The sequence below is a fragment of the Mauremys mutica genome, chromosome 2, assembly GCF_020497125.1.
Source record: "Mauremys mutica isolate MM-2020 ecotype Southern chromosome 2, ASM2049712v1, whole genome shotgun sequence".
In the NCBI taxonomy this organism is placed as follows: Eukaryota; Metazoa; Chordata; order Testudines; family Geoemydidae; genus Mauremys; species Mauremys mutica.
This window is the reverse complement of record NC_059073.1, coordinates 195524646-195537898: the sequence shown is the minus strand read 5'-3', so window position 1 is coordinate 195537898 and position 13253 is coordinate 195524646. Positions and strand designations below refer to the sequence as shown.

Below are 13253 nucleotides of genomic sequence, written 5' to 3'. Positions count from 1 at the left end.
TAGGTGAAACCGCGTTATATCGAACTTGATCTGCCAGAGCGCGCAGCCCCACCCCCCCGGAGCGCTGCTTTACCACGTTATATCTGAATTCGTGTTATATTGGGTGGCGTTATATCGGGGTTGAGGTGTACTTTAAATAAATGTAAAAATTAAGGGAGTTAAAGTGTGAGGGAGGGCGGCTGGAGTGAATGAGGGGGTGGGGCCTCAGGGCAGGGGACAGGGCAAGGGTGTTCAGTTTTGTGCAATTACAAGATTGGCTATCCTAAAATTATGGCCTAACTTCCTTTTAGAAAAGCATGTTTGTTGCTCACTGTAGTAGAATGTATAGAAGGAATTAACCTCACAGAGGGTATATCTTAATATTTTATTTTAATTCGTCGAATCATTCTGAAATCTTTCCAAATGACTGCCTTACAGTGGCTTTTCTATCTAAATTGTTAATCCTCCAAAAGGAATTCTGACATTTGAATTGCAGCAGATGATCTGATGACATGGCAAAAACAAGATGAACTCAGGACTTTTTTGTTTTTATCTTTTACCCATTCTGGTTGATTCAAGCCTTCCTCATCTCTCATTGAAAGGTCTCTTCAATAAAGAGTGCAAAACTTATTTCAAAAATACTTCGACTAAAGGTGTCTTCTCTCATTGTAATGCCCAGACAGATTAAGCAAACTCATCCCTCATTCACCTAGATGGGAAGAGCCTCTGAATTTACAGCAGAACCCTTGGTCAGAATAGAAACAGTACCATTTTCACTCTTGTCATGTTTCTATGACAGCTGCACACAAGTATTATTGTAAAAACCAAAGCAATTACTGAGGGTTAAATTCCACTATTTTGCTGATATTTTTATATAGAAAAAAGAAACCTTACTAATTTTTGCTCATTTTAATTACAGGAGAGACACTCTATGCAAAAATTACTAAGTGTAATGAAATCCACAAGGCTCTCCGTCTATGGGATTTTAAATTGTTTTTCATTTTGATTCCTTAATCTAGGGAGCTGGCCATATAGATTTTTTGTGACTGGTTGAGTGTGATAGGTTTGTGCACTGTAATGGATTCATGCATCGTGCTACAGTTTGGGCCACCTGCTGTGCAACTGTGGTCTCAATCCTAGATCTGCAGATTTCTCGGTGAAAAGGTTCTTGCTGGCATCTTGCTTCAAGGATCTGAAGGGAAACATGACAGGAAAATAAATAAAGAGCCTTAGCCAGATGAAGCAAAAAATGCCTTTAGGATGTGATTTTTCAGCAGCTCCCTAAGTGACTTAGGCACAAAAGTCCCATTGAATTCCCATTGACTTTTGTACCTAAATCACGTAGGGGGCCTCTGAAAATTCCACCCTTAATACATAAGATAGGCCCAAACTCCCATTGGTTTCACAGGGTATGGACTGCAGGATCAGGCACACGGGGATATGTAGGTCCTGATTGTCAAACTTAACTCACACTATTAGTACCTGTACCTCGTTCCATAAGCAGTCCCCTTGGAATAACTGATTTCTTGTATAGTAAGGTGCTTCACAATGTGAGTAAGGGTTGCAGAATCAGGCCCTAAAGTGATAAAATTAGTAACATTAATTGGTATGACTTTGTACTAGTTTAACAGCTGAAATTTTTTTTAAAGGGAATACAGTTCCCTTGTGCATTTCTTTTCTTTTTAAAAAATAATGCAAATCTGTGTCCTAGTTTTTCTCTTTTGTTCTGGGGGAGAAATGGATCTAGTTATGGCAGTGATAATGTAATTAATTTTATAATGGTTACACTCTTAAAGGAATGTATTTATATAACAGACTCTAATAGAGATGGAAGACAAAGTACAATAACCTAACATCAGAGAACATCAGTACAGAGAGCCCCGTAGGACATGCAAAGGAAAAACTTGTGCATAGTTATAGGACAAAAAGACGTGTTTGATCCCTCTTATTATAATGTGGATGTGATGTGAGACGATTACAAATTTATGAGATATCTTGCACCATTGTGTTATTTGTGGATTTTTTTTTAACAAAAATGCAGGTCTTTGGCAAAGTGTTTTATTATTTTTAAGTGCTCACTGGAGCCAGTATCTGTCACTGACTCTGCTAATGCAGCCCAAATGTATTTGCTTCATCATCTTAGTAGCTTTTTAGCAGCATCATTTCATTTAAGATTTTAAGTGAGATTATGTTATTGGTGTTACTGGATTAAGTTCTCCAGGAACCATCTAAATATGAACAAGATGTATTTCTTTAACCATTATGTAATGAACAGTTTAATAATTTAAGTAGAGGAGTGGTTGCAATATAACTTGATTTCTTTTCCTAAAGAAACAAGGATTTACAATAATAAATTACATATATTCTGTAAACTGTTCTATTTCAAGAAGTATTGTATTATAGTGAGGGGTACTTTAATATTCAGGGAAGGTATGACTCTTGTCTATTTGAAAGAGTGATAGGCCTTACAGGTAATAAATTTAAATTCAGTAACATTGTCTTTGGGATAGCTTCTAGGTGCTACATACAAAATATGTATTTTTATTTAAAACACAATTACTGGAAAACATAATGCTGGTACTGCAAATGGTTCAGTGGGGCTGCATTTGCATTTTGCTTCTAGGAGGGTTGGCTGGAAGAACCAAGTCACTAATATAATTATTGTAATTGACTTAATCTCGTCCTTAACCTGCTTCTAAGCATATGTCCATTTTGTGACAGATGACAGTCACTGTACAGTGACTGCTCATGAAAAATAGCTGTATTGCCAATGAAGGCTAGATCTGAATTGGCAGAGAAAGAAGGGACTTCTCAGGTGGGTTGGAAAAGATAAAATGGGAAGGATAAGGCCAATCAGTTCATGTACCAAAGGATATAAGACTCTAATGCGAATATGCTGTCGTATCTCTATGCCCACCCTTCTTGGATTATAAATTCTTCAGGACAAGTATTCTGTCTGCCTTTGGGTTTGCATCCCAATGCTGTTGGGCCTTTAAGGGCTATGCCAATATAAATATACAATGCTCGTTGTTGTTGTTGTTTATCATTCCAAATCAAAGAGACACAGGTATAAACTAGGTCTGTGCAAAATGCAGTTGGTTCACCAGGCTGTTCAGTTTTGATCCATGTTCTCCCTTCAGTCAGTCCAACCCCTCTCCATCTGCACTCAGAATCTCAAACTAAAACTGCCACATTCTCCCTAGATATAACACTGAAACTAAAAGAAACTGTAAATCACACCCATTTTGATGCAACATCATTATGAATACTAGAGTAGCATTAATATTTATTGTTTGTATTACAGTAGCACCTACAGGGTCTGGTCAGGGATCAAAGCCTTGCTGTTCTAAAATTGGAGTGAGTAGCAAAGCTCAGACCCAGATGTTTCATGTGGTTTGGGTTTTGTTGCAAATGTTTCACACAGCTGGGAGAACTGAATATGAGCCCTATTTTTTGTTGTTGTTGTTGTTGTTGTTATTTTATTTTATTTTTCTTGCCTGCTTTATATATATACCGTCTTATGCTATCTCTAACCGGCTCCTTTATTGAGCATGTTAACACTGTTCTTTAATTTCTGAAATGGTTGCTGTTGAGCAGCCTGAGGTGTTTCCTTTTCTGCATCCCCACAAATAAAACCCTACACTACTGAAGTCAATGAGAGTTTTGCCACTGACTTCACTCAGGCCAGAATTTCAACCCTAGTCACTGCTGACCTAGGCAATGAGACCCCGGAAAAAAGAAATTGAAGCTGAAATGTGCATATGACCACTCTTTCAATGGCTCCAGATTAAACCACTTTAATGCAGCAGAAACATCATTCTGTCATGTTGCATTTTTATTTACTCTGCATGATCAAAAAGAAAGTGAAGTTGAATTCTTCTCTGCAATGAAAATGGAATGTTTGGAGTTGTAGTAATGGCTTGTAATGTTAATCTACTCTCTAATGCAGACTACTGATAGAGAATACCAATATTGTTACTACAGCGCTTATGTACTGTGAAGAGTCACTCTTACCTAAACAGCATGTTCTGGCAGAAATGAAGGGCATATGCTAAATGTTTTGTAGGTTTTGTTTTAGGGTTTTTTACCAAATCTTTTGGAAGTAGGAAGGTCAAGAGGACCTAATGGAGCGCGACACTCTGCACAAATTTAGCTTAACATCTTGAATATTTAATCCACAGCAGCAAGATGTAATATGTCTGACTTCCAAAATGCCTTTGGTGGATGTAAACTCTGGTACAAGAGTGAGTGTGTGAGAACATATAGCTTACTTTGAGTCTTTAACAACAGTATGGAGAATTTGCTGTCTCCTGGCAGATGCATTCATGCAGCTTCTTCAGAATTTCTAACAACGGGGAGGAACTAGAGAGGATATTTCCCACCTTAGACCAAGGGAGCTCTTGATCTTTCTAAAAAGTAAATGGGGAGAGAAGCACAGAAAGCAATGACAATTAATGGTAAATACAAATGTGTAACATGCTGTCTGTGGGGGGCTATCAAAGGGGGAGCTGAAGAGAGACAGGCCAGAATAAATGAAAAGAAACAGTCACAGCAGCAGTTTCACATGAGTGAAAAGAGAAACTGACTGGAAGAGTCCTCAGAGCTACTCCTTTGTTTTCGTTTCTTATTTGGAGAAGAGTTTTTTGCACCCTGTGTTGATCCTTCCCGCTCGCCTTTCTCATTTTAATGTTAGAACAGTTGTGTCGCCAGGTGACGTCAAAGCCTGAAGATTCCCACTTTAATCAGCACTGCAGTGTAGAGAAACCTGGCAAGGTCTGAAATGTGGGGGCTTTCCTGAGAGTGGGTGTTTAAAACCACACCTATTGAGCTGCACTGTTTCCATCCCGGCCAGTTGCATTGACAAGTCTATTCTCTCTCTTTCTTAGAAACTGGGAAGATCGACCAAGATATCTATCAATACAATACACCAGGATTCACTGGCTGCCTATCTAGAGTGCAGTTCAACCAGGTTGCCCCACTCAAGGCAGCCCTGAGACCTACCAACACCTCCTCTCACGCCCACGTTCAAGGGGAGCTAGTGGAATCCAACTGCGGAGCATCTCCGCTGACCATCCCACCAATGTCTGCGGCCACTGACCCCTGGCATTTAGATTCAGGTAAGGTGTGGACTGACTGCAAGGAAAAGCAGTTAAGCATTTAAAACTAAATGGAAAAATCTACCCTGGATGAATTCTACAAAGGTGACTACAATGAGGGATGCAAAATCAGAACAAAAAAGGAAGGGATTTATCATTGGCTTTAAAATCATGAGTAAGGTGTGGATGGATGTGCCCTATGGTGGGCAGGAGTACATATAAATATGTCTGTCTTTCTCTCTAGCATCCTTACATTATCAGTTCAGGTGAGAAAGAATCCACCCTTCATTGCATCCAGCATATACATTCTATACAATACACATTATGTATGTATATTTGTGCTATTTGTTTGGGTTTTTTGCATTTTAATCATATTAGACAATGAAGCTTCACTGGTCTGTTTCATGCTGGTTTTGCTTTCTGATTCTTATATACCAGCAAAATGAGTCTTTGGCCTTGTAATACGGCAGATGGATGTTAAATTTCAATGGCATTATAGCAGTCCTTCAAACATTTCTGTTCATGTTCTGTTTTGCATAAATCTTGTAATGTTTAAATCATGTGCCTAAAACTAGCTGTTGTGGTCCCACTTTCCTTGGAGTACTGGTTATTTTAAATGCAAGTATTGACAAACAGGTTGTTCGCAGCACTGGTTTGTGCTGATAAATGAATACATTCTATTGTACAGCCCCATGCAAAAAGTATCTAATTTTAAGAGCAAATATGTTTATAAACTGCAAATTTGTTTTCCACCCTTGCAGTGTCTGCTTTCCCTAGGCCATTTTGAATGAGAAATTCCATTAGCCAGCACCACATTCATCTCAGGCTGAAAATGCTCGGAAACCAAAACAATTTGCTGATCCTAGCAGGTGCATCCTGCTCTCTGACTGGCTGTTACCAACAGCCTTTGAAAGTACACAGTGCGCCTGACTTTAGAATAATGGTCTATCTTTCAGCTCCCCAGGCTTCAGATAAAATATTAAACAAATCTGTTATTCCATTCCCTTCAGAGTTATGCAGTCCAGGCCTATATTGACATCTGCCCAGAGCTGCAAACCTAATTCTGATTTCACTTACACCAGTGTAAATCACGAGTTAGGCTGTTCAAGTTATTGGAGTTACACTGAGGTCAAGCCAGTGTAGGTGAGATCAGAATCAGGTCCCTAGTGTTTTTATACCTAATTATCTCTCTTGATCAATTGGTTTGTGGCTTTATCCATCTGTCAGTCTTAGTGCCAGGGCGTGGTAAGTATACCAACTTCAAAGAACCATAGGCTCACGTCATGGCTCCTTGCAGGAAAAGTCTGTGGGGACTGGGAAATTCTAAGGATCTTTGCTGAGTTTACTTTGAATTTTAATTCTGTCAAGGAAGGGGGAGTTGTCTGAGGCTATATTAACTTCTGAACAGATTTCCCCAGGGGTTAGAGAGGAGGGAGGATGTCCCACCCTTCACCCTCTGTAACCAGGGTCCCAACAGGGGTCAGCTGAGGGTACCCAATTAGGGTGAACTGCAAAGAATGGGGCAGACAAACCCCAAAGCTGCTGGATAATTCAATGTTTAGATTTACCAAGCTATCACTAAACAGCTTCTATTATACCTTGCTGGTTATTCAGAAGTCCAAACAACACCATTCCCTTGAAGTAACCCAGCCTCAGACCTCCATCCAGGTATCCAAGTCAAAGATTTCTGAAAATCTTATTTCATCATATAAAAGAAAAAGTTCTACCAATCCCAAAGGATCGGACACATTACCTCCCAGGTTATTGAATATTCCAGATCTTACCCAAATACACGCATATAGCCAATTCTTATAAACTAAACTAAAATTTATTAAAAAAGAAAAGGGAGAGAGTATGGTTAAAAGATCAATATACATACAGACATGAGTTCAATTCCTGAGGTTCAGATTCATAGCAGAGATGGTGAGCTTTGTAGTAGCAAAGAGTTCTTTTAGAATTTAGTTCAGAGGTTATAGTCCAATGTCCAATATCATATCCCAGGTGTACCAGCTTAACTGGGATCTCATCTTGCAACTCAAACTTCCCCTGGTGAAGCTTAAGCAGATCTGAGATAAAAAAGGATCAGGTCCCAAGGATCTTTTTATACAATTTCAGGTCTCCTTTGACAAGTTGGAGCCCCTCAGGGAACAATAGGCCTTTATTTCCTAAGCATCATCGCTAATTATTCGCACAGATTAACATACCGCAGTCTATCACCGGTACTTAGCTATACGAATTAACATACGACAATCGCCTGTTCCTCCACCATTCACTGATGATTTGCTATACATTTCAAAGAGAGATGAATACAGAGCTATCCCGTGTTTACACTTCATTTAAATGCTAGGATGTTCTTTTGATCTTTGAATTATCAGCATACAGCATAGACAGGGACCGTTGATTACATTGTTGAGCACTACCCATACATATGTAAATACACAAAAACACAAATGTTATTTCCCCACCTGTCTTTTAAGGTTTGAATTTGAGTCATTTATTTTGCAGCCTTTCTGGCCATGCGTCACACCCTCCAACATTGTGGATCCCCAATCCAGCCAATGGGGTGTTGGCAGCTTCATGGCAGAGTTATAACCATATAGAGAGAGACTACCATATAATGACACATGCCCTCCATACAGCCAACTTTTTGTAACATTTCAGCCCATCTCCTTCACCTTGTAACATGTAAGAAGGGAGCATAAAGCCATTAGTTTTATTAATTGTTCCTCATAAGTTCTCTTATCCTGTTGCTCATCTTCTCTGAAATCATCCAATCAACTGGTGCCTGAAGATTATGCCTCATGCCCCCATTTCAATCTACTGTACTTACAAAATCACCTTCCTATGCTTTTTAAATCAAAGGGCCCTTTTGTGAAAGGCATATGGAATCCTTCCCCCTACCCCAGTTTAACTTATTGAAAATAAACTAGTGGAGTTGGATTTCTATAACTAAAGGAATTTTTTCCTACAAAGAAAGCTCACTATACGTGGAGTTTTGTAATAGCTGAAGAAGGACTACCTGGCAAGAGACCCTCATTGTCCACTCAGGAGTAATGGCAGGGCTTTTCTTAACACATTCATTTGGAAGCTGGCATGAAAGGGGCATTGGCCTCATTCTCAGTGGGGAGCAGCAGCATCAAGGTTGGGAGCCAGAGATTTCTCCTAATTTTTCTTCCACTGCTCAGTGAGAGTAGAGGGAGAGGTTAAACTCACTCTACACCTCTGTGGTAAATACCGTATTGTCCCGAGTATAGGCCGCACTTTTTTCCCCTAATTTAAGTTTTTAAACTAGGGGTGCGGCCTATAAGCGGGATCTTGCTAAAAAAAAAACCCGGAGCCCTCTGATTCCCCGCCGCGGCTGGGATTTAAAGGGCTCTGGGCTCCCCGCCGCGGCGGGCAGCCCAGAGCGATCTGATTCCCCGCCGCGGCTGGGATTTAAAGAGCTCTGGGCTCCCCGCCGCGGCGGGCAGCCCGGAGCCCTCTGATTCCCCGCCGCGGCTGGGATTTAAAGAGCTCTGGGCTCCCCGCCGTGGCGGGCAGCCCAGAGCGCTCTGATTCCCCGCCGCGGCTGGGATTTAAAGAGCTCTGGGCTCCCCGCCGCAGCGGGCAGCCTAGAGCCCTCTGAGTCCCGGCCGCGGCTGGGATTTAAAGGACTCTGGGCTCCCCGCCGCGGCGGGCAGCCCGGAGCCCTCTGAGTCCCGGCCGCGGCTGGGATTGAAAGCGCTCTGGGCTCCCCGCCGCAGCGGGCAGCCTAGAGCCCTCTGAGTCCCGGCCGCGGCTGGGATTTAAAGGGCTCTGGGCTCCCCGCCGCGGCGGGCAGCCCAGAGCGCTCTGATTCCCCGCCGCGGCTGGGATTTAAAGGGCTCTGGGCTCCCCGCCGCGGCAGACAGCCCAGAGCCCTCTGAGTCCCGGCCGCGGCTGAGATTATCTTTAAGTTAAAAAAATTAAAAATTTAATTTTTTTAAAATAGCACCAAACTTTAAGGGTGCGGCTTATAATCAGGAGCGGCCTATACTCGGAACAATACGGTAACTGCTACATACAAAGGGGAGAAACAAAGTGAAGCCCTACCAATTATAGTGGAGTGAAACTCCACAGTGAGTAGAATGTAGTGTCAAAGTGACAGGAGTGAAAGGTCGTTGAGTGATTCCTGACTTATACTTCACTGTGGTGCAGAGCAGGTACCCTCTCTCTTGGGTCCCCTTCATAAAGGGGAACTAGTGTAGTTTCACCGTCAAAGACGTGAAGTGAGGTGAGGGAGGTGGGTGCAGTGACAACTTAGTCCTTGTACAGGATCTCTGCTAGTCTAAAGAAGTTGGCTGTTTAACTGCAAGAAAAGATAGAGTCATAGAGTTTAAGGCCAGAAGGATCATTGTCTGAATTCCTGTATGTCACAAGTCACAAACACCACCCAGCACCCACATACTAAGCCTAGAGGTGGATTAGGGGTTTGTGGGGGCCTGAGCCAGAGCAAGTGGGGGCCCATTCCTACCTCTTCCACCTGCAGTCCTCCCTGCCCCCACCCCCACCCAGCGCTCCTGCTGGGCAGCGGGAGCAGGGCGCGGGGGCTTCCCCTACTCCACAGCAAGAGCATCATGTGGGCAGGCAGAGTGGGGCAAGCCCCTGTGCCCCAACCCCGCTCCCCAGCAGGACCACCAGGTAGGCGGGCGGGGGGAAGAATGAGTAGAGGTGCGAGGGTGCCCCAGTTGGCCTTGTTGGCCCAGTGGCTAATCTGCCACTGACTAAGCCCAACAACTGCAGTTAGACCAAAGTATTACAGCCCATGGGAAACTAGACTGTTGTGTGCCACAGGCAGAGAATGGGAGGGGCTGAGGTGCACCAACACTCGAGTCTCCTACAGTGGCAAGGAAATGATTATGTGAGAGATACCCAGATAATCCTGGTAAGGGACCCACCCCCACACACTGCAGAGGAAGGTGAAAAGTCCCCAAAGTCACTGCCAATCTGACCGTATTGTAGACAATATGATTTTGGACTCTCACTCGTGATATTAGTAAATGCTACATGAACAACACATTTATTTTTAATGCCACTTACTTTAGCAAGTTGATAGTTGCGCACTGGGGGTGGGTTAGTTTGAGAGAATTCCCAAACCATCCAAAATTTGCATACCAAAGCCTTTTCTAGTGTGAAGTGTGTGGGGAAAGTACATGAAAAATTAGAGGTATGAAATAAGACCGCCCTTTGGTTCCAGAACTGGAAGATGTACTTCAATTCTTAGTGTAAATTTCCTTAGGCATTAAATTGGATAGGAGGATGAGGACAATGACAATGGCCCTTTGAAAGTCGCAGATTTAAATCCTGCTGTGCTAAAGGGAAAGGCAGTTGGAATATAGTCAGCTCCCACCCTCTCACACTGAAATGGCTGCAAAGAACATGTCTTGTGAAGTGACTGAACAGAAACCGCCTCGGGGGTTGCTAGGTAGCCTTCAGATACATCTATTCAGCTTTATTATGATTTCACCCACACAGTTTAGTTGAACTTTAGATACAGCAATGTCAAAACCTTGGTGCTGGATGACTGAAGCCAAAACCTTCTAACCTGGGTCCCCAAAGTTAGACTCATAAATCCATATATAGGTTCCTAAATCAGTGGCATATTACCAGAGATGCTGAGCACAGTTCACATTGAAATGAAGCTACTGTACATCTGTGTTGTTGCTAGACTTTGGATAAGGTCTCTCAAGTAAAGGAATAGATCACACTGATTAGTTAACTGTGCTAAAACAGATGTTGCTCCAAAAATAATTCAAGATGGATGGATATTGCAAGAAGTAGCTCCCTTTCTGAGTCTGTGTCCTGCCAGTGCTACAGGAATCATGCTAATTGTTACCTACCAGCAGAGATCCCCTGGAGGGACAAGAACACTATGATGGGTGCTATCACTGGGGTCATAGCAGAGATGTGTGTGTGCATGTTGTACTCCTGGGGGAATTCTGTGCCGCTGCATGCACACAGAATTCAAGTCCGCTGCAGATTTCTTTGCTTCCATGCAGAAAAATGACTTTGTAACAGAAAGCAAAGGGAAGTCACATGAGTAGTCACATGTCCCATCCTAGCAGCACGGGCATGTCATTTTGGGGACATGGAGCAGCCAGCAGAGAGTAAATCACTGTGGAGGGACAGGGCTGAGGATACCCCAGATGGTGCCAGGACAGACCCACCGGGGCCAGTCAGACCCATCTGCTCAACCCCTATGCATCCAGATCCCCACCCCCGCGCGTACCCATACACCCCCCCCCACCCCTACTAAGCCTCTCCACACTTGAATCCTGCTGAGCTGAGCCTGCCTGTCCACACCTAGTGTGCCTGGCATGGAGGGGCAGAGCCCCCCCAGTGTTTCTGGGACACCTGACCCTTGCGCTGTGTCAGGATCAGGTGAAGCCTCACCACCGAGTCCATGTCCCAGGGGATTGCTGCAGGGTGATCTCCCACCTCCGTGCAGCCAGTGGCCTCTTCTCCCCACTGCAATACTGGAGCCTCAACATTTATTTATTGACAAATAAAATTTACAGAATTTTTAATTTTCTGGCACAAAATTCCCTCAGAGTAATGTTGAGGAGGAGAGTGAGCAGCAGGGGTTCACCAGTCAAATAACATGAGACCACCTGATAGTGCTAGCAATATAATCCCAGAGCTACCGTGAAAAACAAGTGCTACATATTAGCTTAAGACAAAGTTTTCAAACTTGGATGCCCACAGTTAGGTCTCAATCCATTTCTAAGCAGGCAGCTGTGCATACCATAACTACTACTAATTAGCTCTCAGGTTGGCAGCCATAGAGACAAAACTAGAATGTGCCCTAGAGACTAAATCACCGTCTTGCGCCTAGAAGTGGTTCCTGTGAGTCAGGTGTGAGACACATTGGTGGGAAGGCATGCACTGCCATTGCCTGTGCTACACACAGGACTTCAGTCTCTAAGGCTATCATTCTTGCACTTGTACTTGGCACTGAATTCACATACATTTAGAATTAATACAATCAGCATTTTCATTTCCTTCTGGATTCATTGCCAGAGTTAAAATGCTGCTTCACCCCCCTTTCTGGCACTTTGCCTTACTATTGAACAACTTTATCTTAAAGCATTATCTTGTTTAGCTTGCTGAGTATTTTTATAATGCATAGTCTTTCGCTGTTGCCATGGTGACTCTTTCTGGTGATGATGAAGCAGTGAAATTCAACAAGTCATTCTCCATTGTAGTCTGATTTACTGGGGTAAAGACGAATGAAACCAATGCAAATCAGCAGTATAATTCCCCTTCTACAGAACCCCCATTAATTCTCAGCTCACAAGAGATAATCAAGTAGATTTGATTTTAAAATGGACATTTAATAATTAGTCAAAATGTAGTCTAACCTTTTATGGTATTTTGGAATACAAAGTATAAAAAGGACAAAGTATTGCGATTGTAGCAATTACCTTCTATATGTACTGTGCATTTTAACATAACGTTGTTTACAATTTTACAAGTGTATTTAACCATAATTAGCTTGCATCTTAAAATGTAATGTCACAGAAGATGGAAAAGCTACAAAGGGGTAATTTCTGGTTTATTTCGTACTGAAGGGTTTTTTTTTAAATCTGTCTAAATGCAGATTAACCAGAGGGGATGTCTTCAGTAATTTAAAAAAAACACAGTTAAATAAATAATAAATTCGTTAATTTGGCAGTGGTACTGTGTGACTGGAGAATTGCAAATGTAATGCCTATATTTAAGATACGGACGGAGATGATCTAAGCAACTGCAGACAGACACATTTGCCTGACCCCAGCAGTGTGCAACACGTTAAAACAAATTTGAAGGAAAGAATCATTAAAGACATGAAGATAAATGGAACACGGGTTTACCAAAGATAGATCATGCCAGACTAAGCTGATATCTTTGATAAGAAAGTTTATTTCTTAGGCAAGGGGTATGCAATAGATCTCATTCATGTGGATGTCAGTAAAGCATTTGACACAATACCATGTGGGAAATTACATGTGGTTTGTGACAGGTTGGGTGCCACCTGATATACTGGGGTCCCACTGAGCCTGCCCGTTCCACCAGCCTGGGATCCCTCACCCTGTCCTGCTGTGCCAGGCGCTCAAGCCTTCTCCAGCACACACACATAGGTAGAGACACGCCCAGCTGCAGAAAGATACACAGACACTG

General features: G+C 42.7%; 1 protein-coding gene across 1 annotated transcript in view; it reads left to right on the top strand.

Moving 5' to 3' along the window:
* Positions 1–13253, top strand: part of CNTNAP2 (contactin associated protein 2) — a 1334251-nt gene that overhangs the window by 1298135 nt on the left and 22863 nt on the right. The window contains exon 23 of the mRNA XM_045005260.1: positions 4866–5096. Within this exon, the coding sequence (XP_044861195.1) occupies positions 4866–5096 (231 nt within the window). The remainder of the gene's footprint in view (positions 1–4865; positions 5097–13253) is intronic.